This window comes from Teleopsis dalmanni, chromosome 1 (assembly GCF_002237135.1).
Source record: "Teleopsis dalmanni isolate 2A chromosome 1, ASM223713v2, whole genome shotgun sequence".
NCBI lineage: Eukaryota > Metazoa > Arthropoda > Insecta > Diptera > Diopsidae > Teleopsis > Teleopsis dalmanni.
Window position 1 is genome coordinate 37,995,982 of NC_051846.1, and position 26,693 is coordinate 38,022,674.

The 26,693-nt window shown below is 26.3% G+C and overlaps 1 protein-coding gene across 3 annotated transcripts; it reads left to right on the plus strand.

Moving 5' to 3' along the window:
- Positions 1-96: 96 nt before the first annotated feature.
- Positions 97-22,531, plus strand: LOC119668292 (voltage-dependent calcium channel subunit alpha-2/delta-3). 3 transcript variants are annotated; one of them, XM_038077751.1, is made up of 23 exons: positions 97-392; positions 450-531; positions 2,031-2,135; positions 2,249-2,516; positions 3,273-3,664; positions 5,704-6,153; positions 6,311-6,451; positions 6,670-6,753; positions 10,690-10,770; positions 11,490-11,564; positions 11,635-11,742; positions 11,805-11,876; positions 13,747-13,949; positions 14,069-14,211; positions 14,617-14,676; positions 17,437-17,530; positions 19,760-19,807; positions 19,903-20,013; positions 20,083-20,201; positions 20,264-20,403; positions 21,494-21,718; positions 21,781-22,263; positions 22,327-22,531. In XM_038077751.1, the coding sequence occupies exons 1-23, from the start codon at positions 286-288 to the stop codon at positions 22,417-22,419; spliced, it is 3,684 nt and encodes a 1,227-aa protein (XP_037933679.1). In that variant the 5' UTR covers positions 97-285; the 3' UTR covers positions 22,420-22,531. The 3 variants fall into 3 exon arrangements, with proteins under 3 accessions (XP_037933679.1, XP_037933677.1, XP_037933678.1); XM_038077749.1 differs by lacking the exon at positions 19,760-19,807; XM_038077750.1 differs by lacking the exons at positions 14,617-14,676; positions 19,760-19,807.
- The last annotated feature ends 4,162 nt before the right edge of the window (positions 22,532-26,693 follow it).

Below are 26,693 nucleotides of genomic sequence, written 5' to 3' on the forward strand. Positions count from 1 at the left end.
AAATTCCAATAAACTAAAAATATTTCATTTTTTCGGTTTTCTAAGTTCGAAATTTCTAATAATAATAGTATATTTTATACATTGTAGAGTGTGGAGATTAATTAGTTGATTTAAATGAATTTATAAAAGTGCTGGAAATACAAAATTTGTTCAAAGTTTTTATGTGAAACATACGTGAAATCACTGTAAAAGATGAAAAACAATCGAAGAGTTTTTATTTTGAAATCGTTAAATAATCATTTTTAATTTTATTTTTGTGGAAAAAATTAATTAATTAGTGGAAATATGGCTTTAAATTGGTGTGGTCCAGTTTACCTGGCCACACTTTGTTTCTTTTTATTTTATCCAAATGGTGCCAATTTAGTGCCAGGCGAGAGAATCAATTATAATTTGTAAGTCAAATCCCTAAACTTACAAGATTTATTAAATATCGTCATTTTCAAATGCAGAGTGCATTCATGGGCGGATAAACTAGGCATGGAACTGTTTCATTTAGGTGATTTCATCACTAGAAGGAAAGAAGTTCAAGAGGTATGTCCATTATAATGTTGAACGCATACAATTAGAATGTAAGTTAGTGGAGCACTAATTATCGATTTTCCACCCGCCAGATTGGCTTTCTTATGTTGCTATTTTTTTCTCGGTACAGGGCTAATAATTGAAAAAGAATAAAATTGCTAATGGAAATAAGTTTTTAATAATTTTATTTATTTTTAATTTTAATTGAAATTTTTCTAATAAATTCCATTAATTTTTAATAATAAATTTTTATTTATTATTATTATATTTGTTGACATTTTCTAATTGAATTAATTAAATTCAAAAACATCAAACATTTACTTAATGGATTTTCGAAAATAATAAATGCAAGAATTATTTCCAAGACCACTGATGATGGCTATTTGGCAATACTCGAAACAGCTGCATGGTCAGCCCAAAATTCAATTAATTAAATTCAATTTTAATTCAAAATACAATTAATATAAAATGAATTTTTGTTGTTGTAGTTCACTACTATTCGAAAAACCTCTTTATTTCTTTTTTTTTGAAAATATATGACATTGAATATACAAGTATACTGCTAAATAGTTTAGGTTATTTTGGATATATATAGGGTATATATACCCTACAAGAACTCACATATTTAAAAACTCTTGGTATAACCTAAAATGCTTTTAAAATGGAGATCCTGGAGCTGGCCAATATCTTCAATAAAGCAAGTCCCTAGCAGTATAGTAACAAAGGAGATGTGAGATACTTTTATTGTCGTCACCACAATAACGACAGGAATGATTAAACAGCACATTAAATCTTCTATCATAATACTTCTAGCATAAAAGAACGCTGCAAATATATATAAATTTTAAATATATCGTTAAAAGTATAGTTTTCAAATACGAAATTTTGTAAACAACTCACAATACATCTAACTTAATAATTAGATGTCCCAGTAACATCAAGCAACATTATCTTTTGTTTAAAAGATTGTTAAGTAGTTAAGAGGAATGTAACTGTGTGTTTTATAACACTGTGACGCACTAAATCATATTTCTGTATTATTCAAAGTCTAGAAAATTATTTCCTTAGATGTATACATATAAGCAGATATTGAATACTATATAGAGCACATATAGAGTAATTCATTTCGTGGTGTTGATTTAACTGCACTGTGACATTTAACAGAATTATTACCAAAGATATTATGTATTTAGTCTAACATTTTATCATTAAAATATTGAAAACTTACTACAAATATGACTACGATTTTTCGTATCGAATTTTAGATGTTTTTATAGTGAAAGATTTCCGATTATATTAGTTTTTTCTGCTCTACGCTAGATAAACGTTATATTGGAGGTCTTCTGTATTATATAGTTAAGCAAACACTTTTAAGTACCTTCTAATTAACATACATTTAAGTCACATAAATTTTAATAATTTATTTAACATATCATGTAAACATTTCCTATTACTAAGTTCTTATTAAAACTTTTGCTTCCAAAATTACTCACACACATTGCGATTACTAGAGTTTTAAACAAGCTCAAGTGGTCTCTAGATCTGGTGCTAAAATTGTTGAAAACATGGCAAATGAAATCGAAATGATGATGGATCTAAAAATCAGCGCTGTAAAGGTAATCATATCTAATGGAAGAATATATAATATAAATATATAATTTATATCTAACTATATATAGTTTAATATAAATATTTTATTTAACTTATTTTAAAATTAAAATTAAATTAGCGCATTATGGACACAGCGGAAAATACTGCACTATCACATCAGCATTTGAAAGGCGATAAATTTTTTTCCTATTACAATTCCAAAGAAATGATAGAGCCGCATGAGCCAAGTCCAACAGCACCGCCACGTGAACTAGATGATGCTGGGGAGCCAAAAATATTTGTACCGCCAAAAGAAATAGTGCTTACACCCAAAACTGAGTTTTTTAATATGGCAGTGAACTTAAGCGTCAGTTCAGTGCATGTACCGACGAATGTATTTGACCGAGGTTTGGATTAGTTTTTTCAATACTTTTTCAATAATATTATAAACATCTCTAATGCTTTAACACGCACCGAGTATATATGAATATACATATGATGAAGGATGTAAAATTGTTAAGCAATCGATTAATATTGAGATTTCCAATAATATTATAATCGTATGTACATAGTACATATATAGTACATAGTTGTTGAAGAACTAACTTTAATAAAAAATTATTTTACATCCTTTTAATCTGAAGCTTAAGTCAATGCACGCTACTTCCATCACCCATTTCATTAAATATTGCACATTCGTATGCAATTGAAACTGAATTTTTCCAGAAATAATTGTATGAATATTTTTAATGCCAGATATGTACCTAAATATTTTAAAAATGCATAAAAATAGACATGCAAAATGTTCTGTACAAATTCGGTACCTTTATGTGCCATTATACCTTTATAGCACTCATTCGATGACAATATCTTGTGCATCAATTTTATATTATATTGTATCACATTATATATATTATATGGACATATTATATTGTATGTTGTAGATTGGCTAAAGAGAACGTGAAAATTGATTTTAATTATAATAAAATTATTTGTTTTCTTTTTTTCTTTCAAAACAAAACAAATCACTTTCCATGTTCCAATATTGATTGCGAATTCATGAATACTATAAACCATTTGACACATTTCATCGACATCATTTTATCATTATAATTGGAATAAAATCGATCAAAATTAATATGATATATTCATCAATTCATTAGCGTTGGATGTTATAAAGGGTATACAATGGTCGGAAAATTTGGATCAAATATTTCGTGATAATTACAAAAATGATCCAACGCTTTCATGGCAATTCTTTGGCAGTTCGACTGGCTTTATGCGTCAATTCCCGGCATCGAAATGGAAAACGGAACCGGTTGATTTATATGATTGCCGGTTGCGTTCATGGTTTATAGAAGCAGCAACAAGTCCAAAGGATATTATTATCCTTATGGACGGTTCAGGCTCAATGAAAGGACAGAGGCTAGATATCGCAAAGCATGTTGTAAATACAATACTTGATACATTAGGTACAAATGACTTTGTGAACATCTTCACCTTTAACGAAGAAGTCCTGCCTGTTGTTGATTGTTTTGAGGATGCACTTGTTCAAGTATATATTTTAACTATATATTTATTAAATTACTTTTATGTTTATTTTGATATATTTCAAATTGAATTTATCTTATTTATCTTTATTTTTTATATATTAAATTATTTCAATTATTATTTTATTATATTTTTCTTACAACAATAGTAGTCTTATTTTAATAGTGAATCGGGTTAACTACTTTAGGACAATTAAATAAATGATTTTTGTGTGAAGAAATGATAAAAAATTCAAACAAGTACAACTTATACTTATATATACTATATATGTACTAAAAAATATTAGGTCCTATTAATTTTATATACGGAATGCTTCAATCAACGTGCTTTAGCTTTGAAAGATGATATCTTGATTTGAAAAATCCAAAAAGTCATATGAATAGGGTGGTTAATTTCATTATTGACGAAGATACAGGATGTCAAATAGTCGTACATGTGAAAAGATCTTATATCAAAAAGTTGCTATAGTTTTAAAAACTAATATCCGGAATTTGTTTCATATATATATACTTTATGTGGTATATTTTCATATTTAAATAGATTTATAAGTTGTGGTCGGTCAAAGTTGATTTTTGTATAAATACCATTTTTGGGTAAATGTTATTTTTCTTAAAATTCATTCTAAAAAAAAGACTCTCATCTCATATTAAAAAAATGACCAAAATTAATAGCATGTACTATGATGTTATTAATGATATAAATATTTTTAATGGAAAATAATAAATAAATTCTAAACAAGTATGGTTAAATTAAGTATGTAGAGTATTGCTTACCTCAAATTACAGTATTTTATATACAAGTATTATGATATGATATATATTGACTACTATATAGTCCATTTCACTAAGAAAGGTCATTGAACATTAACAAATTACTCACTAAAAAATTGGTGAAACCGCGGTTAACCATTTTCCCAATATATTATGTTTTATTTTTTTTAGAAAAATATTGGTGTCGGTCTTTGCTAAAATAGTTTTGAAGATTTTACCGCTCTCACTAATATACTTTGAATATATTTTAGCTCCATGGGTTAGAGCTCCATATTTTTAGCTCTTAACCCAAGATGTATAGCTCCATACGTTTTGGGTTAAGAAACATTGCTATAGAGTTTTAAACATTTTTAAAATATATTAAATTCAAACATAACCCTTAATATCATAAACTAGAATACTTCTTCGGTGAACGTACTAGCATTGTACTACTTCTAGAAACTCTGAAAAGCTGTGCAAAAAGTTTTATTTTTATTTATTTTTTTTTTAAATCGTTTTTTATATTAAATTTTATTTTTAAAATCAATTGAACGACATTAAATTTTTTTTTTTTTTTTTTTTTCATTTTAATTTAATATGGTTTTAAATTAATATTTCTCATTTCCCAGTTTTATTTATTATTTTTTTAAATCGTTTTTTATATTAAATTTAATTTTTAAAATCAATTTAACGACATTAAATTTTTTATTTTTTTTTTTTTTCATTTTAATTTAATATGGTTTTAAATTAATATTTCTCATTTCCCAGTTTTATTTATTATTTTTTTAAATCGTTTTTTATATTAAATTTAATTTTTAAAATCAATTTAACGACATTAAATTTTTTATTTTTTTTTTTTTTCATTTTAATTTAATATGGTTTTAAATTAATATTTCTCATTTCCCAGTTTTATTTATTATTTTTTTAAATCGTTTTTTATATTAAATTTAATTTTTAAAATCAATTTAACGACATTAAAATTTTTTTTTTTTTTCATTTTAATTTAATATGGTTTTAAATTAATATTTATCATTTCATTTTATTTATTATTTTTTTAAATCGTTTTTTATATTAAATTTAATTTTTAAAATCAATTTAACGATATTAAATTTTTTTTTTTTTTATTTTTATTTAATATGGTTTTAAATTAATATTTATCATTTCCTAGTGTTTTATTAAAACAAACCCTTTTATTTTTAATGCATACTTCTCGATCAAATGCTTTACTATTTACGTACCTATTCGGTAATATAAAAAAAAATTGGCTTAATATATATGAAATTAAAAAAAAAAGGCAAATCTTGCTAATATTCGAGAACTAAAAGAGAAAATTGAAGATTTTAAACCCAAATCGATTGCCAATTTCACTGCGGCATTGACAAAAGCCTTTGAAATATTGGAAGATTACAAAGACGGAATTAAAGGAGCACAATGCAATCAAGCAATTATGATAATCAGCGATGGAGCACCGTTTAGTTATGAAGAAGTTTTCGACCAATTTAATGGGCGAGAGCTGCCCTTTAAACCAGTTCGCGTATTCACATATTTAATTGGTAAAGAAGTTGCCGATGTGAAAGATATAAAATGGATGGCATGCGCTAATCAGGGTTATTATGTACACCTGAGCGATATGGCTGAAGTACGAGAAATGGTATTAAATTACATACCAGTTATGGCAAGGCCATTAGTATTAGGTCGGCATGAGCATCCAGTAATTTGGACGCAAGTATACGCAGATGTAGTGGTAAGTGAAATGAATTAAAGTAATAGATACTTTTCAAAAAAGTATTTTAACTTTGTTACAATAACAGTTTTGGAAGTGTAGTGATAGTATAAAGAGTGCAAATATAATTAATAAATGCATTGGATTTCTATTTATTACACTGTACAATTTTATATAGGATATGAAGATGTCAGATTGGCTGTGGGAAATGAAGCAATGTGACGATCAACGTGATGATGTTTTAGAATATCGCAGAGTAAGATATCGTATGCTAGAACCCGATGAGGTACATCGAAGAGATATCAGGCGAAAGAAACAGGTTAATATTAATAAAAATAAATTGTTTTCAATATTTATATTTATAAGTAATATATTTATATTATATTTTTTTACTATACTATAGTTTTTATTTCTTTTTGATTTATATGTCTGTTATAATGTTCTCGTTATCAAATTATAAAAAATTAATAAATATATAGTAATTTTTTAAAATTTGAAATTAATAGTATTATTTATTTTGATTAATTTTAATTTTAGGCTTGGAATCAACCAATCGATTCAGATGTATATCAATTTATGATAACAGTGTCAATGCCCGTTTTTGATCGACGTGAAAATGCGGTAAGATTAAAAAGGATCTAAAATTTTCATTAGAAGAGAACGATAGATTCATATTCTATATATATATATATATATGTATACATAAATATATATAAATATATATGTATGTATATATATATAAATAATTTATATAAGTCATTAAGTTCATCTACAATAAATTCTAACCTTTGTTTGTAAGAGGTTTTCTTAAGTATCATTAACACAATTTTTATTAATGACAATTGAATTTTATGTAAAAATGAAAACTACACACAAATATTACCAGAATTTCACCGAAGAGGTTTTAATAAATGAAGCACTTTGGGAGTTGCAAACACGTGAGGTACAAACAACTAAATTAAACCAAAACTAGAAAGTATAATAAAATTGTTGCTGATATAATGTAAACGATTTGTTCTTGCGCTCTTATATACTTAGTGATGGATTTAGCGTAAAATTGTGCGTTCATACTATAACTAGTAATTAAACTATAGCGATTGATGACTAAACTATAAATGAGTACTTACACAAATATATTTATAATAAATAGTATTAAAACTTAGTGGCTTTTCGATATAAAAGAAAAAAAAACTAAAACTAAAAACCTATAATCATTAATAATAATATAAATGCATTACAAAAAATCTTAAATTGTTATAATTAAATTTACAACTAATACATTGATAAAGACATATTTTTTATGTATTTAGTGTTACATATTACATACCATAGATAAACAAAATTCTACATAGAATCGTAATTTAGTAATGATATATAAACCTATATTTGCTTATATTGTGGTAAATATTTTTGCAAATATTTATAGAATTTATTTTTAGTATAAATTTTTTTTTTCGTAGCAAATAAAAAAAAGAAAGAAATTCTTTTTTACTTTTCAAATAAGTAAAAAAAATTATTATTAAACAATTTGATTTTATTATTAAAAACAAATGTTAGATGTTTTCTAATTTGATTTATTGTCTATTTATATATACCATATGTAGTTTTGAATTGGCTATAGAGAAATATAAAGTTGTAGTTAGGAATCCGAACTTCAGATACTATAGAGCCCATTACCTTGACATAGATTTTCGAAACTTTAAAAAGCTTTAAACTAAAATTCTTTCTTTCATGAACACTCCAGGGATGTTACTTTGTTTTTAATTTTTGAGTTGTTACATTGAAACTTTAAATCTTCAGGGATGTTAAACACGCCCAAAACTTGTAATGCTTTCTTTCATGAATACAACATTTATTGGTATGTTTTGTCAAAATTATGGTAGTTACGTTCCGATAACAGTTAATATTAGAATATATTTGTTTCAATACCGAAAGTATATAGTTCTATCAGCTATATATAGGTCTTTAACATTTGTGAATAGAACAACACAAAAAATATTAATCCTTTCTTCCATGAATATATCATCTCTAAAACTTTTCATAATATTTCAATTTAAAGCACTTGTTTTTGTGAAAGCCCCTACTGTTGCGTTTAATTTGGTTTTATAAACTCACTAACACTTTAGTGATTATAAACATATTATTTTGAGGGGGAGTGGTTGGTTGTATGGTCTGTCACGACTTGTCTTTCAGCGTTGTTCGTACGCTGCCCACTACGGCCCACTACGGTCCACTAAGGACCGCTGTCCACTGCGGTCCACTAAGGACTGCTGCCCACTACGGTCCACTAAGGACTGCTGCCCACTACGGCAGCGTTGATATTATTAAGTCTTACCTTAAATTAAAAATAAAAAACTTATAGAATATCCCGCAGAGAGCATTTGACCTAAATGAATTTTAAAAAAATTTTTTTTGGGACAACATTAATATGATTAATTTTTAACACCAAAAGTGTGAAGTTAGAACTGATCAAATTTAGGAAATAAATAATTGTAACTTCTGTATAGGTTAGGTTACGTTATACCGACGATCTCGAGCAGATCCACTTATGCCTATTGGCCCATTGTATTACCGGATATATAGAAAATTCAGGGTTTAAAACCACCACGAAAAATCTGCAAAACTGTTCTTTATCTTTGATACAAATAAGTAAAAATGCGTTTCTTTTTATGAATGAAATATTTATAAATTTACCTAGATTTCAATGGCATAATTAAGGAATTAAATTATAAGTTGATTTGCAAATGAAAAATGATTTGCTCAAATACTTAATAACCCCTAAACACAATGAATTACTTTCTAAAAATAAGAGTGCAAGTCAATATGAACTTTAATTAGTTGACGACATAATATAAATGTAACCAAAAAATTGACATGATATAAATTTATAGAATATTTATATATTGATTCAATAATCTTTTGAAGTGGTTGAAGATTTAAATTTCAAAAATGAACTGAACAGTGCGAAAAGCCATACATAAACCGGATTTAACCACAAAAACAAGTCTAGGATACCCAGACGAATTAAAGTTGTTTAAGTTTTTAAGCAAATGTAAAACTTTTTTTGATATTGGGCATGATCTTTAACTATCTCAGGACAAAACTGAGGTTCTGGTTTATTTTAAAAAATATCAGTCATCTTGACAGCCACCTACGTAGCCACCATGGCAATCAAATTCCAACAAATAATAACAAAAGGGATTATGGAGTATTTATAATAACTAAATACACTGGGTCAGAATAATCAAGTTTTTAATTAATAGTAATCATGATTTTTATAAACTTCGGGGCAGTTTGGGATCTCATACATTAATCGTTTCTATTTTTATTCTAAAAAAAAACTCTTGTAGGTATTATCTGCCTTCTTTCATTGGTCTACTGCATTTCTATATTGTCAATTATAAACTTCATTGTATTTTTAAAATTTCATTAGTAAATAAAATTATTATACTAGTAAAAAATTAAGTAACTATGTGTACTATCAAAGGTTATATTTATAAAGTGTTACAGTAGCTAGATTCATTTGAAACATTTTAATTTTTAAAATTATATATGTTAATAAAATAAAAATTAATTTTTAATAATAAAATGTTTTTGATAATAATACAGTGAAAGCTCTGTTAAACGGATAATCTCATAAACGCACTGCTTTTATAGGCGTACAATGTTGTTAGTCCCCAGTTTTCAACCAATATGTAGTATATTATTTTAAACGGATAGGTTTATTAATCTAACTGAATACTGATCTCAAATATGGCCGCTTAAGAAAGCTTTCACTGTATTTACCAACTATTAAAGTAGATAAAGAAATTTTAGCAGCTTATACATAGATTGATCTAACAATATAGTCGTATATAATATCAGAAAAATATTTAAATTATCAATATGTTAATCTTAGATGCTATATAAATATGAAATGAGTTGATAATATTATATACACAGCATATATATAAAAATTAAACTATAGACCTTTTTATTAATTATATATAAGTTTTGAAATAAATTTATTCATTTTATATTAAGCTTTTGTTGGTAACCAAAAAATTTATTTTTTTTTGCTTATAATATACATATAAATTATTACTGAAAATATAATAATAATTCCAAAAATCGTGTTAGCTGTATATAGTACAATAAATTATATTATAAATCAATCTTAGAATTTTAATTTATTTTTCTAAATTAGTATTTAAAATGTAGACTACAGACATAAGTAATTTTTATTTTGTTGCTATTAATTTGTATTTATATCTCTAAAAAACAAAGTTAATTTAATAGTAGAAAGCGAACTGATATAATATGTAGTATTTTAGTAAAAGCTGTATCTCTAGATACGTAGCGTACTTAATCTAAAAACGCATCTTAACACAAAATTAAATAATTTTGGTTTACATTTGAATTATTTCGGTTCTTCTCTGTAATTTTATAAAAATTTGTTTGAATTGCAAATTATGTGTATAAATCTTTTTTCGATTAAGTACGATATATTTATACAATACACTATATACATAATTATGTATTTACTAAAAAATATTTAACCAAATAATATTTCAACAGACCCGAATAGCAAATTTACTTGGTGTGGCCGGAACAGATGTCCCAATAAGGGACATCAAAAAATTGCTGTCGCCATTTCTAGTAAGTCAATATTATATATAGTATTTAATATTTATTATAGTATTAATAATTGTTATATTAGCATTATTATTTCATCTATTAATTTTCGATTATAATAAAATTCATAAATTAATATAACTACATATAAAAAGTTTTCTACTAAGACAGTTTTACCGTCTACCGGATACATTTATTATATTATATATTATTAAATAGTATTATTTATAATTTTTATTCCTTATTTAATTTTACATAAGTTGGTTGCTTTTGTGAATTATTTAAATTATAATTAAAACAAAATTTATTAAATACTTGTATTATATTTATATTACAAATCATATAACCCTTTGAAAAATATGTCTTATTCTGTTACACATACATATTTTTTAATTATATATTTATATAAATGAATTTTATAAATATTATGAGCCTGAAATTTATATAAATTATCAGTAAATTGTTTATACAATATTTATTTAATCTGCTTTTTTAGAGATTTTAGCACATTTATCGTAGATTATAAAATCAATTTAAAAACTAAAGACAAATATAATTTTTTCCCTTTTAACCTACATAGTTTCTATATACTTTCTTATATAATATTATATTATATTAAAAGGATTTTATTTAAAATTATAAATTTTACAAAATTATTATCCAACATTATTATTTTATTATTTATTTTTATTGAACGATATGATATTTGCTTACTTAATATAATTAAAAACTGATATTTTTAGCTCGGTGTGAACGGGTATGCTTTTATAGTAACCAATAATGGATATATATTATTCCATCCAGATTTTCGTCCAATTGTAAGTATAATATAAAGTTATTATTATTGTATATACATTATCTTATTTTGATAATATTTTATATTCATAGTTTCAAAGCTATATACTTAAACCCGCCTATAATAGCGTTGATATGATTGAAGTTGAATTATTGGACGATGATCGAGCGCCAAGAGACTTTAATCCAGTGTTACTTACGGTGAGTTTTATTAAACATAATATAGTATTTTAAAAATTGAAAATTTTTATATAAATAAACAGATTCGAGATTCCATTATAAATCAATCGACAGGTAGCAAATGGATGTTGGTTAAAAATCATTTCGATGAAATGGTATGTAAAACAAGTATTACGCCTTGCGCAGATGACAACCACATTGAGTAACTAAACGTTTGTTTGCATGGAAATAGTTGGAACTAGTTTAAGCCAATGGAGTTGAGCTGGTGGAACTTTGTGCAACTGCGAATGTTATTGAAGTTGCTCATGGCGGTTATCATCTGTATGGGTATTACTATTTATGTATTAGACAGATTATAAAGTTATAAATAGTTAGAAGTTAAAATAACCAGTTAAAATATATATTATTATTTTTATTAGATTATACATTTAATTGTAAATTAAAAAAAATTATGTTTTTATTTTTCTTTTTTTTATTTATTTATAAATAATTTTAATGAAGTATGTATATTACTTACGTTGTATCTTATTATCTTATTACTATGTTTTAATTTTTTTTTATACATCTTGTATCTCTAAGCCAAAAATATATACGCATATAATAGTAGATATTTGCTAATGCGGTACTCTGTAAACCAAATTGATTTACAGAGGCTTTTTTAATAGCTGATAATTAATCTGTCAACTAGAAAAATACTTCATTTAATTAATTTAATTAAATTTTTATGTAAACACTCACGTTTGAGCTGCTTTTATAAATTAAATCTGTATCTATTCAAAATAAATGTTCTATAACAATGGTTACAGAGCACTATACCATTAGGCTATCAGGCACACTTATACCATATCTTAGTAGCTGTGTGAACAAAAAATTTTGTTATATTTGGAATGAAGATCCTTACTGAGGCTTATCATTAACTATTAACGCACCCTGAAAAATTATCTTTTTAGAGCTATGAACAACGATTTTAGATGTGTGTTACTAAGACTATATACAGCTTTTTATTTCATTGAGTTTTACATGTTCAAAGAGAATTTTTCTGATACATATAGTATCAAAGAAAACAATGACCTCGTACGGAGCGGAATTCACACTCGATCAAGTAATTCAAATCATGAATCTATAACGAGTTCCAGTGTCTCCGTAAAAAGAACAGTGTCTTTCTAGATCGTGCGACTTACCACCGATATAACAATAAGAATTTTAGAATTGGACACAAACATGACTTATAGTTCATATATGTGGGCTTTTAAATAATTTATAAGTATTCTTAATGTTGCCTTAACAGCTTAAAAAATAAAAAAAATATTTCCAAATGACTATTCATGATACATTCTAAACTATATACGATCAGCTCAAAAATTAATTTGATTAACTAATAAAAATATGTAATTAATAAGCTCGTTCTAATTTAAATAAAAAGCTTGGCAAGTGATTTGGTTTGTGTTACTTACAAATAAAGAGAAAAAAAAAATTGGAACTTGAGCATTAAAAGTTTGTGCAGCTTTGGTTTGTTGTGGCATAACACAATTAGTCATCGTTTCAAATTTGACTGGCACCAGTTCTAAGCCTGGAACTTGCAGTCCAACAAATTGCATACGGACTTTAAACTACTTAAATAAAAATTCGAATATTTCCTAAAGATCACTGATGATGAGACAATACTTTAAATAGCGTTGTATAGTCAGCTAAATTTCAATAAACTAATAAAAATTATTGTTGTTGTTGCTTTATAACTGTTCAAACCCTTCTAACTTAAAAATAGTTTATGTTTGTCATATTTAACTTTAAAAATTAATATTTTATATTAAAAATATTCTAATAATTTTTGATTGGAAAATATAAAATTGAGGTCTTTTACTCTTTGATGGAATTTTGTGTTTTTACAAAGTCCAGATTACATAAGAACTTCATCCCAAGTTGAAATATATATTTTTAGATAGGCTTAAATGTGCTATACATATTAAAGAATCATTAACACTTTTAATTTTTCACTTAAAAAAATTTTTTAATATTTATTTTTAGAAACGTGTTGCGCGTATTAAACGCCAATACTATTGGACAGCGATTAAGAATACACCATTTACTCTTGTGATCACTTATCCAGAACAATATGGTGTAAATCGCTTGCAAATACGCATTGAAGATGATATACATCGTCTTAATATTAAAGGCAGCAATACTCTTAACTATTTCAATGGTAAACGATGGAAAATACACCCAGGCTGGTGAGTGTCTGCTATATAGTATATATAAATATATACTTATATAATATACTTGTACTATTAACTTTATATATAAATATTAAAATCAAAATATTCTATTAATAATACAAATAATTTATTAGGCTATATTGTAAACATAGCAATATGACATTTGCCGCACCGGAGGATGAACTTCTATGGTTCTTAAGTAGAATGTCACAGCCAGGGTGGAAGTGGCCATTGAGTAGAAGTGCTTTACCACCGGAACATACAGCAGCAATGTTTTGTAAGTACTTAAGCTCAGTATATTAAATTATAATTTTAATATATAACAGTTGTATTATAACAGTTATATTATAACAGTTATGTTATAACAGTTATGTTATAACAGTTATGTTATAACAGTTATAACAGTTAACAATTATATTAAATAGTTAGAAAATTATTTAAACAAATCTTTAATTTAATCTATTCCTACCTTTGGTTAAAGAAGTGGATATCAAATCGTTTAATTTAAATTCAATTGAAGATAAAATATTATATATTATTAAATATTAAATTTTAGTGAGTTTAGCAAAAACTTATAGTGTTAAGAAAGAGTTAACGTATAGCATATAGTATAATTAGTATAAAATTTGCATACATATTTCCACAATGATTAATCACACATGAAATAAATGCAAATCCACAGCTAACAACACATCCTCTGGCCGCATTCTGTCAAGTAATGAAAAAGATAAAAATTACTATTGTGAGTAAATCAAATTAAAAATCAAAATCTGGTAAACGAAAATTAAAACCATTTTTAATCCATTAAGTGCACCAAAAAACACATTACTTTCACATGCAATAGAATTTTTCGCACAAACGTAACCATTTATTATTTTAAAATAAATTTTTTATAAATATTTTTTTTTTTAAATTTATTACATGTTGTATTTTTAAATAGGTGTGCACTTTATTTAAATATTTTATAATAATTTTATATTAAAAAAAATTCAAAATGAAATTAATTTTTGTAAGAATCGGGCTGTGAACCGCATAACGTCCTGAAGTAGTTCGGGTTAGCAGTACGAAACTCTAAACCATTGATTGGATATATGTATGTATCTAGCTTTAGCACCAGCAGTATAAAAAGTCACAAAATTCAATTTAAAACTAGAAGTTCAGAACAAGTTCACAGTAGTAGGGTTGAGTAAATACCAAATGTAGGGTCTGTATTAGTAGAATTGACTGTAGTTGTATTTTAAAAATAGAATAGAAAGGAATTCATTCTATAATAAATACTTTCCAACGCAGTACTTAAGAAAGGAATACAATTTACTAAGGAATACCCCCTCATTACTTTTTAATAATTAACAAAATTTATAGATCCATTCAAAAAAATATGTTGGTTACGTCTAAAAAAAATCTAAATATACCCAAGCTTCTATTTTTAATCTAAGTTTGAATATTGGTAGTTTTACATATATTTTTAATAACATTAAAAATTATTATACATATACATTTCTTTTATATAAATTTAAGAAATATAAATAGAATAATTATTATTTTCTATATATATTTCAAATCAATTTAAATTCTTCTACTATTATTTACTTCCCGAACTTAGTTAATATAATGATTTGATAAATAATTTCAGTAAAAGCATCTATAAACATCTATAAACGAAGGGTCCCATAAACGTGTAATGCTGCTAGTCCCTGATTTTAATTTTTTTTATACAAACCAAATTTTTAAAAAATAAACATTTCTCTTTTTTGAATAGATTGTTTAGTCCTATCTACTGTGTGCCAAGGTGTACCTATAATCATTATTATTTTTAGAATACATATTCTTAAATGTGTTTTCTTAATCAGGTAGTTTTGTTATTACTGTCGGTATCGACTTAAGAATGCCTTAACTATGTCAAGGTATACCTATAATTATTATTATTTTTAGTATACACATTATCACTTACCTTGACTGCATAGTTTAAAATGTTTCATGGTCGTTCAATCCACTTTTACTACATAAGACTATTGTTACTCCAGTCTTTCTGTAGTACTGGAACCAACTTGTTTTCCTTTAAGCCATTTGAGTATGCTATTATTCGTACTTTCCGATAACGTGACTGCATTATCTTATCTTATCATGACTGCATTCTGTGTTTGTTGAGATCGAAACAATAAAAAGATGTGGCTGCAAAAAACAAACAGGATCGTTGCCTGTAGGTCCAGAATACTTCTGTAATTCAGAAAAGAGTAATTTATCCACACTAATTAGAAAAGAAGAAGCAAAAGAAAGAATATTATACTTGGAAAACTATAAGTATTACTATATAGTGTGGTAATCGTAATAGTAATTATAGGCACCTAAAATTTAAATCAATATATATTTGAATAATAAATATTTGAACTAACGAACAATACTTTAAACTAACCCTTACCTTAATAAACTGGGAATCGGCTCCGATTTTGTAAATTTTGTAAATTCTGCTAATATACTCGTATAAACGAAAGGTATTCTTAGATGGACACTCATCTAATGTAATAATGAATTGTAAATTCGAAAAATGGGACAAAATATACTATGTGATTTGCTGGAGAGTTAGACCCTAGTATGTCCATGTTGGGAACACAATAGATCTTAAAGTCACGATGCAAGATTTATAAGAACTATTACTTTAAAAAAGGTTTTTCTCTAAGTCGTCTGTATTCCTGACAAAGATCACAGAATCGTCCTTATATACACATATTTGCGTCAATCTGTATTGAAAATTATGTGTAAGAAGGGTATACTTGTATAGTTAACATGTGTATATTTTTAATATATAAGTATAAATTGAAAAGAAAATTCTATATTAATATTATTTAGATTAAATTAAAAAATTATATAATAATAATAATAATAATAATATTTGCTTGTGTGTATTTAAAAAATATAAAGTCCAGAATCAATGTAATATATATAATTTATATTAATTTCTAAATGTTTCAAATAAACTTCTGCTTCTTCACTACTGTTGTAATTAATTTTTTAATAAAATCATTCATCTATCATCATAATCGTATTTAATTTTTTAATATTTCTTAATTTTTTTTTAAATCATTAAAAATTCCATTTGTTAGCTGAGGAATTGCACCAATTAACATCAAAATTTCAAATCAAAAGCAATCTTATTTTCTTCATTAAATATTTGGTAACATTTGTTGCATGTATCACAGAAACTAGCTCAAAAAATCTTAAAAAATCATTTTGCATTCCAACGTTAGATATTTTATTTATATCAGCTCAAGAATAATTCACATTCAATCCTTATAAATCGCACATATTCACTTCTCATCCAATCTCAGCAAATTTGCTCGTTAATTATAGTGCAAAAACCGTCAAGAATTGTTTAGCAATTAAACTTTAATCAACTGCACTTGTATTTTTTTAGATAGATTTTTTAGAAATAATCTTTTTGTGTATTTACTTGTATTTCTATACTTTTACATGTATATAAACTTTAATATATAATATATTTTAGGTGATCGTCAATTGATGCAATCTTTAGTTTTTGATGCAAGAGTAACTGAATGGTTCTCAAAGAACACTAGCTTCAACTCAAAAGATGATAAGGGGTAAGTAATAATAGTAATAATAATAATAATATTATAAAAAAATGTTTTAATAATAATAATTATAATAATATAATAATAATAATAATATAATAATAATATAATAATAATTATAATAATAATAATAATAATAGTAATATTATAAGACGATGTTTTAAAGTTATATTGAGATCTTATGTGGGTTTCTCTATCTTAGGATAAAATCTATTGAACAATATATTTAGGAATAGACTTTTCTTGTTAAATTTAGAAATTTAACAAGAAAATTTAGAATGCACACATTTAGCCATTTATCAACACCTATCGACAGATAACTACATTATCGGCACAACTCAGAATTTCCCTTATTTAGAACGCAACTCGCACACGTCTTTAAACTAACTTTGGAAACCATTATAAATTATGCGTATCTCATCACTTTTGTTCCATTCAGTTAGGAACGTAATACTGTCAGTCAGAAGGCGCTTGTAATACTGATTTTAAATGAATCATTGGACTATATTTAACGTTTATATTTATTCGTTATTAATACAATGAGACTGTATACTGAATTTACTGAAATCTGAAAGAATCCCACCCCCTGTTCTCCTTTTCTAAGTACATTTGTGGCTATGGGTTTTTCGTTTTCTTTTTTTTTTCTTTTTCTATATCACTCTTTTTCTATGATAACTGTTGTTTTTTAGTCACTCCTTTATGTGGTATGTTCTTTGGCTGTAATTAAAAATCTCATTCTGGGATTGGCTCACATATCTTTTATGTGACTGACATATTTCCTAATTATTCTCAAATTTTTCAGTTGCATAAATTATTCATCGCTTTTTAGAGTAGTACTCGTATCCATACGTGCCAAGATTAATCGCATAACAAAATATTCATATATTTACTATTCAAAGATTCCATTATCAATTTACAAAATTTACAAAATTAACTAGCTCCAACAAAATTGTATATTCACATCTATGGATTCTTGATACTCATATTTGTTTATAGCAAATTTCGCTTAATAACTACGTATAAAAAATTGTTACACGATCTAGTTTCACGTATTTTAAATTTACTAAACATTTCCTAAATCTAGAAAGCAGTTCATTCGTTACACGTTTACTTACTTTTATATATGTTATAAATTTTTAGCCTTTATTCACTGAAGGGACTTAGTTCTATATGCATAGGTCTACTAAAAATTCAATAGCCTAGAATCGATATATTAGTAAACAGTCATAACAAAAACTATTGTTATTATTATTATTAATATAAAACTTAGGTTAAGATATTGGGACGGTCTAGCTTTCGGTATTAGCTAAATAAGTTATGTCATTAGTTTCTACTACATTGTAAAAATAAATAAAAAAGATATGGATTAATTAAAACTATGGAATGTAGTTCACAGCAAAAAAAAAAAAGAATATTATAAGCTATGTTTAAAAAAAAAACAGAAAACAATAATAAAATTCATTTTTCATGTAAGCCCTAATTTCGCTGATATATGCTAGGGGGTGGGGCATAATAAAAAAATAATAAAAAAGACTGGGAAGTATATAAAATTATATAGGATCTTATGGTCACAGCATAATAGGTAGCCTTGCTATAAGACTGTGTTTTCCTCTTTTATAACTTTTGTCGTGGTTGTGGACGAAAATGCATTCCATCTCAGGGTCCGTTTTCTTACCGACCTGTCATACTGCGAAATTATGGATTTAGCTAAATTTATACAACTGTCAGGTTGGTGTATCTTTACCAAAGGAGTAATTCATTAGCCTTTTTTACTGACATTTAACATAATGTATGTATGAATAAACGCCAATCTTGTGGTACCACAATGGGCCATTATTTGTTCTCAAGTGGGCTTTCTTGGTACCTCTCATTATTGTCAGGACAACATTGATGATAATTTTTAGTTGTTTAAATCAAAAGTTTGTATTTAATTCAGAGGAATATTTCTTTGAAAATTGTTCTCTAAAATCCGAGATCTACTGAATATCAATATTTAGAACAAATATTTATTACTTTTTAACTCATAATACTCTTACTAATTAATTATTAAATAAACAATATATATGAATTATTTTTCTTTTTAAATATATTTCGCAAAATCGTCCTACTTTCTGTATCTTTATATATTCTCTTATCCTTTAATTTCGAAATGTGAAATGTATACCAAATATATTATTTTTTTTAAATCGACACTTTTTTAATTAAACTGCACAATTACCAATGTTAATTAAACATTAGCACAAGTGCTTCAAGCCCGATTGCGGTTTTAATGGGTTTGTTGCCAAGGTAAAATATAAATATTCAACATTTTCAGTTGTTATATTTATTTTTATTCTTTCACTATAAAAATAAATTTTATCCTTACATTTTTTTAATAATAGAAATGAGTTTAAGCAACGATTTGGCATCACAGTTGCATTTCTTGCCACTCACAGTGGTTTAACCAGATGGCAAGAATTTCATTCAAATAATGCTGATGAAGTTGGGGCGGGGTAAGTAGAGTGTATTTGTATTATATAAATATAAATATATTATCTGATATTATATTTTAATGTTTTTAGTGAATCATTTAGTGAAAGAAATAAACATTCGATTGATGAAATTTGGTACAAACGTGCAGTAGATCAACATTTTGTCCGGGAAGAAAGTTTCGTGTATTCAGTGCCATTTGATGCTGGAGGTTTTAAAATTTTTTATATAGATTTTATATTAATAATTATTTAATTTTATAAATTTTTATAGACTCAGGTGGAGAAACCATTGTAACTGCTAGTCACGCTATTTTTCATACCGAAGGTGGTAAATCGGCTCCAGCCGCTGTGGTTGGCTTTCAATTTCAACATACAGCCCTATTAAAACTCTTCCGTAATATAACAGGCAATGTAAGTGAAAGATAATATTTCAAAATCAGGGACGTATACAGAGACTTATTTAGGGTGGTTTTAAAAACTGTGCTAAAGTTCACATGAAAAAATTTTAATTGAGAAAAAGATTGATAATTATATAACGTGTTAATTACGGCTTATTTGATTTCAGAAGAATTTGAATCTCAAAATCCTCTTATATACACCACTGTTCAAAACATATAAAATTGTAGATTATGATTAAATGAAATTAGGTGCGTCTCAGTTGATTCACATTTGGAAAATCTATATGAGTTTAAAATATATATTACTTTTATTGTAACACCCCTTTTTGTTTAAAGTATCATGAAGTCATTAGTCATTGTAAACGAAACTAAAGAATTGTTGGAATGACCATTTATTTTGGGGTAACTCTTACGTAGATAACAATCTTGAAGATAGTTATATTGTATTCTATTCTGAATAGAACTCAAAAACTGTTAATATGATAGTAATACTTAATAGAACTACGTTTAAATAGTTTCATACTTACTGTGTATTATTCCAATTCAGAAGATATGATTTCAATACCCATATTGTTCTATGAAATACGTGTAATAAAAATTATAAACATGTCGAAAATGATGACGTCATAAAATAAAAGTACACCGGCATATATTGCATTTTTTATAATGGAAAGTTATGTGAAGATCCCTGTACATAGGTCATTCATTTACAAATCGGTTATGTTTTTGAACTTATCATCTCCGATTTGTCCGAAAATCTTTTATGAGATCCTTTAATAAAATAAAAACACCTGTATTTTTGGGTACGGGTAGATATCTTCTAGCAAAAAAAAATACAAAATTTTTTACAAAGATAATGGTATTCTTATTTTATAAAAAAAAGCATATATCAATTTTTTTTTCCAAAATCCGTCCGATTTGTAAAAAAATGGATCATTTGTTTGCCAAATGTACTCCATATTATGCCTATGCATTAATTTTTATATATCTTTAGTAATATATAACATACATATATTATTGTATTTAAAACGTGATAAATTTAATTCATACTAATTCAAAACTGCAACTATATACATTGTTATAAATCTAAATATTTATATTAGGCTTGCGCAATGGACGATAAAGGTTGCTATATATTAGACAATAATGGTTTTGTCATTATATCACCGCATCGTCAAGAGACTGGAAAATTTTTTGGTGAAATCAATGGTTATATTATGCACCGCTTGGTTGAAGAAAGAGTGTATAAACGTGTTACTGTTTACGACTATCAAGCGATTTGTTTTCAATCTAATGGAGACAACAATTCTTCCAATTACTTATTTTCGGTAAAATAGATTTTATTTATACATTGCTATATATTGTCATACAAATTTATATTATTCCTTAGCCCTTACTCCATGTGCTACGCATAGTTAAATGGCTGCTTTATACTTTATTGTGGTATATTGTACAAATGCATGCGGTAACTGCTGAGTTTATAGAGCAATATACGGATGAAAATTTGACCTTTTACCAACCTAGTACGAAAAACACCGAATGGTTAAAATCAGTAACATTGCAGCGCACACGGCTCAAATCATGCGATATGCAACGTCTGTTATATACATTGTACAATGACAAGGATAATGTAGTCTATAATATAACAGCACATGCATGTGTCAGGCCCTTTGTTGTGTTGCCTATACCAGCGAGTAATCTAATATTACTCGTCATCGATCAGGTGTGCCCTAAGGAATATACGATGGAGTTGACCGTAAATCCCATCGACATTAATTATCAATTAGAGGGAAATGATACATTAGCATGCTATAAGCATGATCGTGAGTTCACAAGAGTACGTCCTGTAAGTTGTATTAACAGGCATGTTAATGTAAGTACTTGCACATAATTTGGTTTGAGTTCTCCACCAGAAATATAACCCCTACTTTTACAGGAAAGTTCTATCGAATTGTGCGGCAATGCTGGAAGTATTTTCGCAAATATCTTATTACTACTTATTTGCTTTATTGTTAATCAATTTCTTTAACAATAATTTAAACAGATTAAGGTTTAAACGTTTTTGTAATTATAAAATATTTATTGTATATTAAATTAGTATTTATGCTTATGGTTTTTCATAGATTTTAATGGGTAAATTGTTTTTATTATTAATTTAAAAAATGTTTTTATAAGCTATTTATTTGCTTTATCATTATTTCCCATTAATTGATCATTTTATTAGCTATTTATATACTTGTATGTAATATGTCTTTGACATGGAGATTGCATGTAAATTTGTATTTAAGGAACCGATTTGTTGGCGCGTACAGAGTTAAAAGATACTTATAGAAAATTAGCTTTTGTACATTAAAAATTATATTAAAAACTATAAACAAAAATTTTGTATACATAGATATATATTATGATAGGTAAATTATTATATAAAATTCTGTAAATTTATCAATTTATTAGTTTAGTAATCTAGATAATTTAAATGAAAGTAACATGTACCTACATTGAAAATAAGAAATGATATTAAACTAACTTAATAACCTTACAAATATGTTCCCCATCTAACTGATGTAGAACTTTACTTAAAAATGTGAAGATGTTATTTACTGCATTTGATAATTAAATCACTTAAATGTATATTCAGAAAACATTATATACATACTTTTCATATAAAGAAAACACATTTTCTAAAATATAATATAAAAGGATTTTGCGCTATCTGAAAAGTAGAGCACTGAAACTATAGAAGATCTTTTCTGTTAACAATTGCCCCTAATTGATCCAAGTATCCAAGTTTATAGACTAGTCATGTTGGTTTACTTTTACTTTAATGGAGGATAAAAGTACCTTCCATCTGCTTTGTTACTATCTAGCATATGTGCAGCGCAGCCTTATCACCTTAGGGGGTTTCTATTTTGAGGATCTTGGCGAACTGCAAGACCTCCCACTGAATAGCATTATAAGCTCTGCCAAATACTCTAAGTGATTCTAACCCTTGAGTTTTTTGTTATACAGTAACACAATGGGCCTATAGGCCTAAGTGAATCCCTTGGGATGGCCGATATAACCTAAGCTAACCTATGGAAGAGTCGACTAGTGACGTCATCTGTGCATTTGCCTTTATACTTGTTTTGATGATTAACTTAGTATCGCGTATCAATCAGTGTTTAATTCGTGATATCATGGTCCATTGTATCAATAATAACCCATTATTTGTGCTCAAGTGGGTTTTCCGAATGCAAGGCTACTACTCTAACCTAACCTTACCTACATATTTTTATTTACAATTAATTCTAATTTGCAAGCATAAAAAAAATGTTTAAATCTGAATGAATTGAAAAAACTAACGGTTTTTTTTCTCTCTTAATTAAAAACATAACCTAAAAATTTATTTTTTTCATGAAACATTTGCTCTTACATTAGGCTAAGTCTACATCAGTTAAAAAAGATAAACATTTTTCTCTTCTCAACAGTTGAAAATATTATAATTTATTTAATAATATTGTAAAAATAAAAATTTGTTTGTTATTATATTAAAAATTTATATTAGCTGAAATATACAAAAATAATTGTTTTCTTCTACAAATACATTGCAAGTTATTAAGCTGTACCTACACATAAACCACATTCTTAAACACTACACAAGACAACTATTACCAAAGATTCCAGAACAAAATTTTTAGAACTAAATTTTAATAGCATAATTCTTGTTTTTAAAATTAACTTATAAATTCTACGATATTCCGAACTAAAGTACTATGTACGAGCATTAAGTAAATTTAATATATATTTAATTATAAAAATAAAATAAAAATAGAAAAATAGATTAAATCTTCTGAAAATGTGCTAAAGCTTTTATATTAAACAAATTTATTATATTAATAACATTGCAGAATAAAATATATATAATACACATTTTTCAATAAATCGAATTCAATAATATAAGGAGTTTTGTTTTTATTAAATTAATAGAATTGGACACAATAGACTAAAATCTTCAATGAACTATAGATCCGAATGGTAATGCAAATAATTTCAAACCTCTCCATGCGTGCAAGAAAATATATAATTTATATAATATATTATGTTGTATCTATTGATATGGTTTTATATGAATTCAAATAAAAGGTATTCATCTGATCAGTAAAAGTTGTTCAATATCTCTCTTAAAACTGTTTTATATAATTATTCTTGTGAAATTATCTCAAAATACTTTTTTTGGAAGGTAATAAAAGACTTCAAGCGACTAGTGATATACTATTAGCGATTAAAGTTTGAATATAATACATATAGGAGCAACAAGCACAAACAGAAGTGTTCTTCAAACCAACTTAAAAATAATTTCAAATAATGATAGAATTAACACTTCTCAAATTGAACTAGACAATAATGTAATCATATCTCCACTTCTCGTCAGAAGACAAAACCCAGCATCAAATCTCCTAAATTCAAAACCGCGTCAGTTTTTAACCTAGGATTGCAAAAATAGACAGAGAAAAAAAAGAACTCATTATATATATTGACATATAAGCTTTTGATATATTCAATCAAGACAACTTGAGACAGAAGTAATAATAATACCTAAAACTGAAAAATCTTCATATCAAATTAACTCACACGGTTTAACTATAGTTTTTTTAACTAATCTGACAAAAGTTCTTAAAAAAATATTTTTAAAGCGACTTACTGAAATAATTAATAAAGAAAATCTGATTCTGCATTAATAATTTGATTCCAGAACTAAACATTTAATATTGGAATCTTTTTCATTAAAGTAACAATACAATTGAAAATGGCTTAAAAAGAAAGAAGTGAATTTTACCGTGACCTTAGATATTTCACAGGCCTTTTGGGAAAGTTCGGGATAATGATATCATATACAAACTGCGAATACAAAAGCTAAAGAAATATTGTGATTTCATTTAAGCATTCATAGGGAATCGCTACTTTCACATTTAATAAAAACTCAATTTGTTCACACATACAGATAATAATACTGGTCTTATACAAGGCAGGTACTAGGACCCATATTCTTTCTACTATATTCAAATGACATTCCAATAACAGAATACTATAAAACTGCAATATTTGCTAAGCAAGTAAAATATTTACACTTTATTATGGTTATGTAGTGATATGTAGTGATATAGTATTTTGACGTTAATGGACGACGTCAAAATACTATGGAAAATACTAATGGACAATCCGATGACGATTAAAACTTAACAGTACAAAATAAGTGCACAACTTCGTCATTCTTCCATTAAATTTAGGATAGGTCCAATAGCTCATAGCTTTTTATTACATTTTTAAAATATTACTTCTGACACGCTTTCAGAAGAAGGTGACCATATAGCCAAGCCCCCCCTAGCTACGCATATGATTACTCTTCACATTACTAAGAAAATATTAGTGAAAAAATTGGAATACTGTTATTAAATTTATTAGTTGATGAAAAACAGTTTTATAGTACATATTGGTCGACCTCAAGTAATTGGTAGCTTTTAAGTCTGTTTTAAATTTCTTTTACAGTTTTTATATTTATTGTAATAAATACTTTTGAATCACCTTTGAAACATTTTGCTCTGGTCATCATAATGTTAACTTTTAAATTGCTAAAATAACGCTTATCATTTCTGAAAAGCATTTAAATCTTATATGTGAATATTTTCTCACAAGCGTTGTACCAGCACCACTGCCGTTGAGGGAACCATGCTAGTCGGTATGAATAATCTGTGACAAAAGTGCCTGATATATGCTTTGTTACTGTCCAGTGCAAAAGCATCAGGGATTAACTATACTAGGGGCTTACTTTTTTCACGATCTTGGTCAGCTCCAAGACCATCCTTTAAAGAGCTTTTAGGTTTTGCCATAGGTAATTTCTTATCTTTGAATCCTCAAAGTTTCAATTACTAGGTCTAAGTGGATTCTTACGATCGCCGGTATAAATTTTTGAACCTAACATAAATTAGATTTACTTAATACTCATTAAAGTCCCTACTGTTGACACTTGTTTGAAAGAGTACTCCCCATAAAGTATATGTATAGTGAACATATTTTTAGCAATTTAAAAAAAAAGGTCATGACGCTCAGTTGAAAGTATTCCTACCTTAATGCTAATGTTATTTCGATAAGAAGATAGAAGAGTAGAAGATAAATAATCGAAACGAAATATTGGTTTTAAATTTTTGATGCCTAGCAAGTAAATCTGATATATACATTGAACCGTTTATGATATTCTTATAGCTTTTATATATGACACTATTGAAGATCAAAAGAGAAAATATTATTGTTATTGTTGTAGTCCGT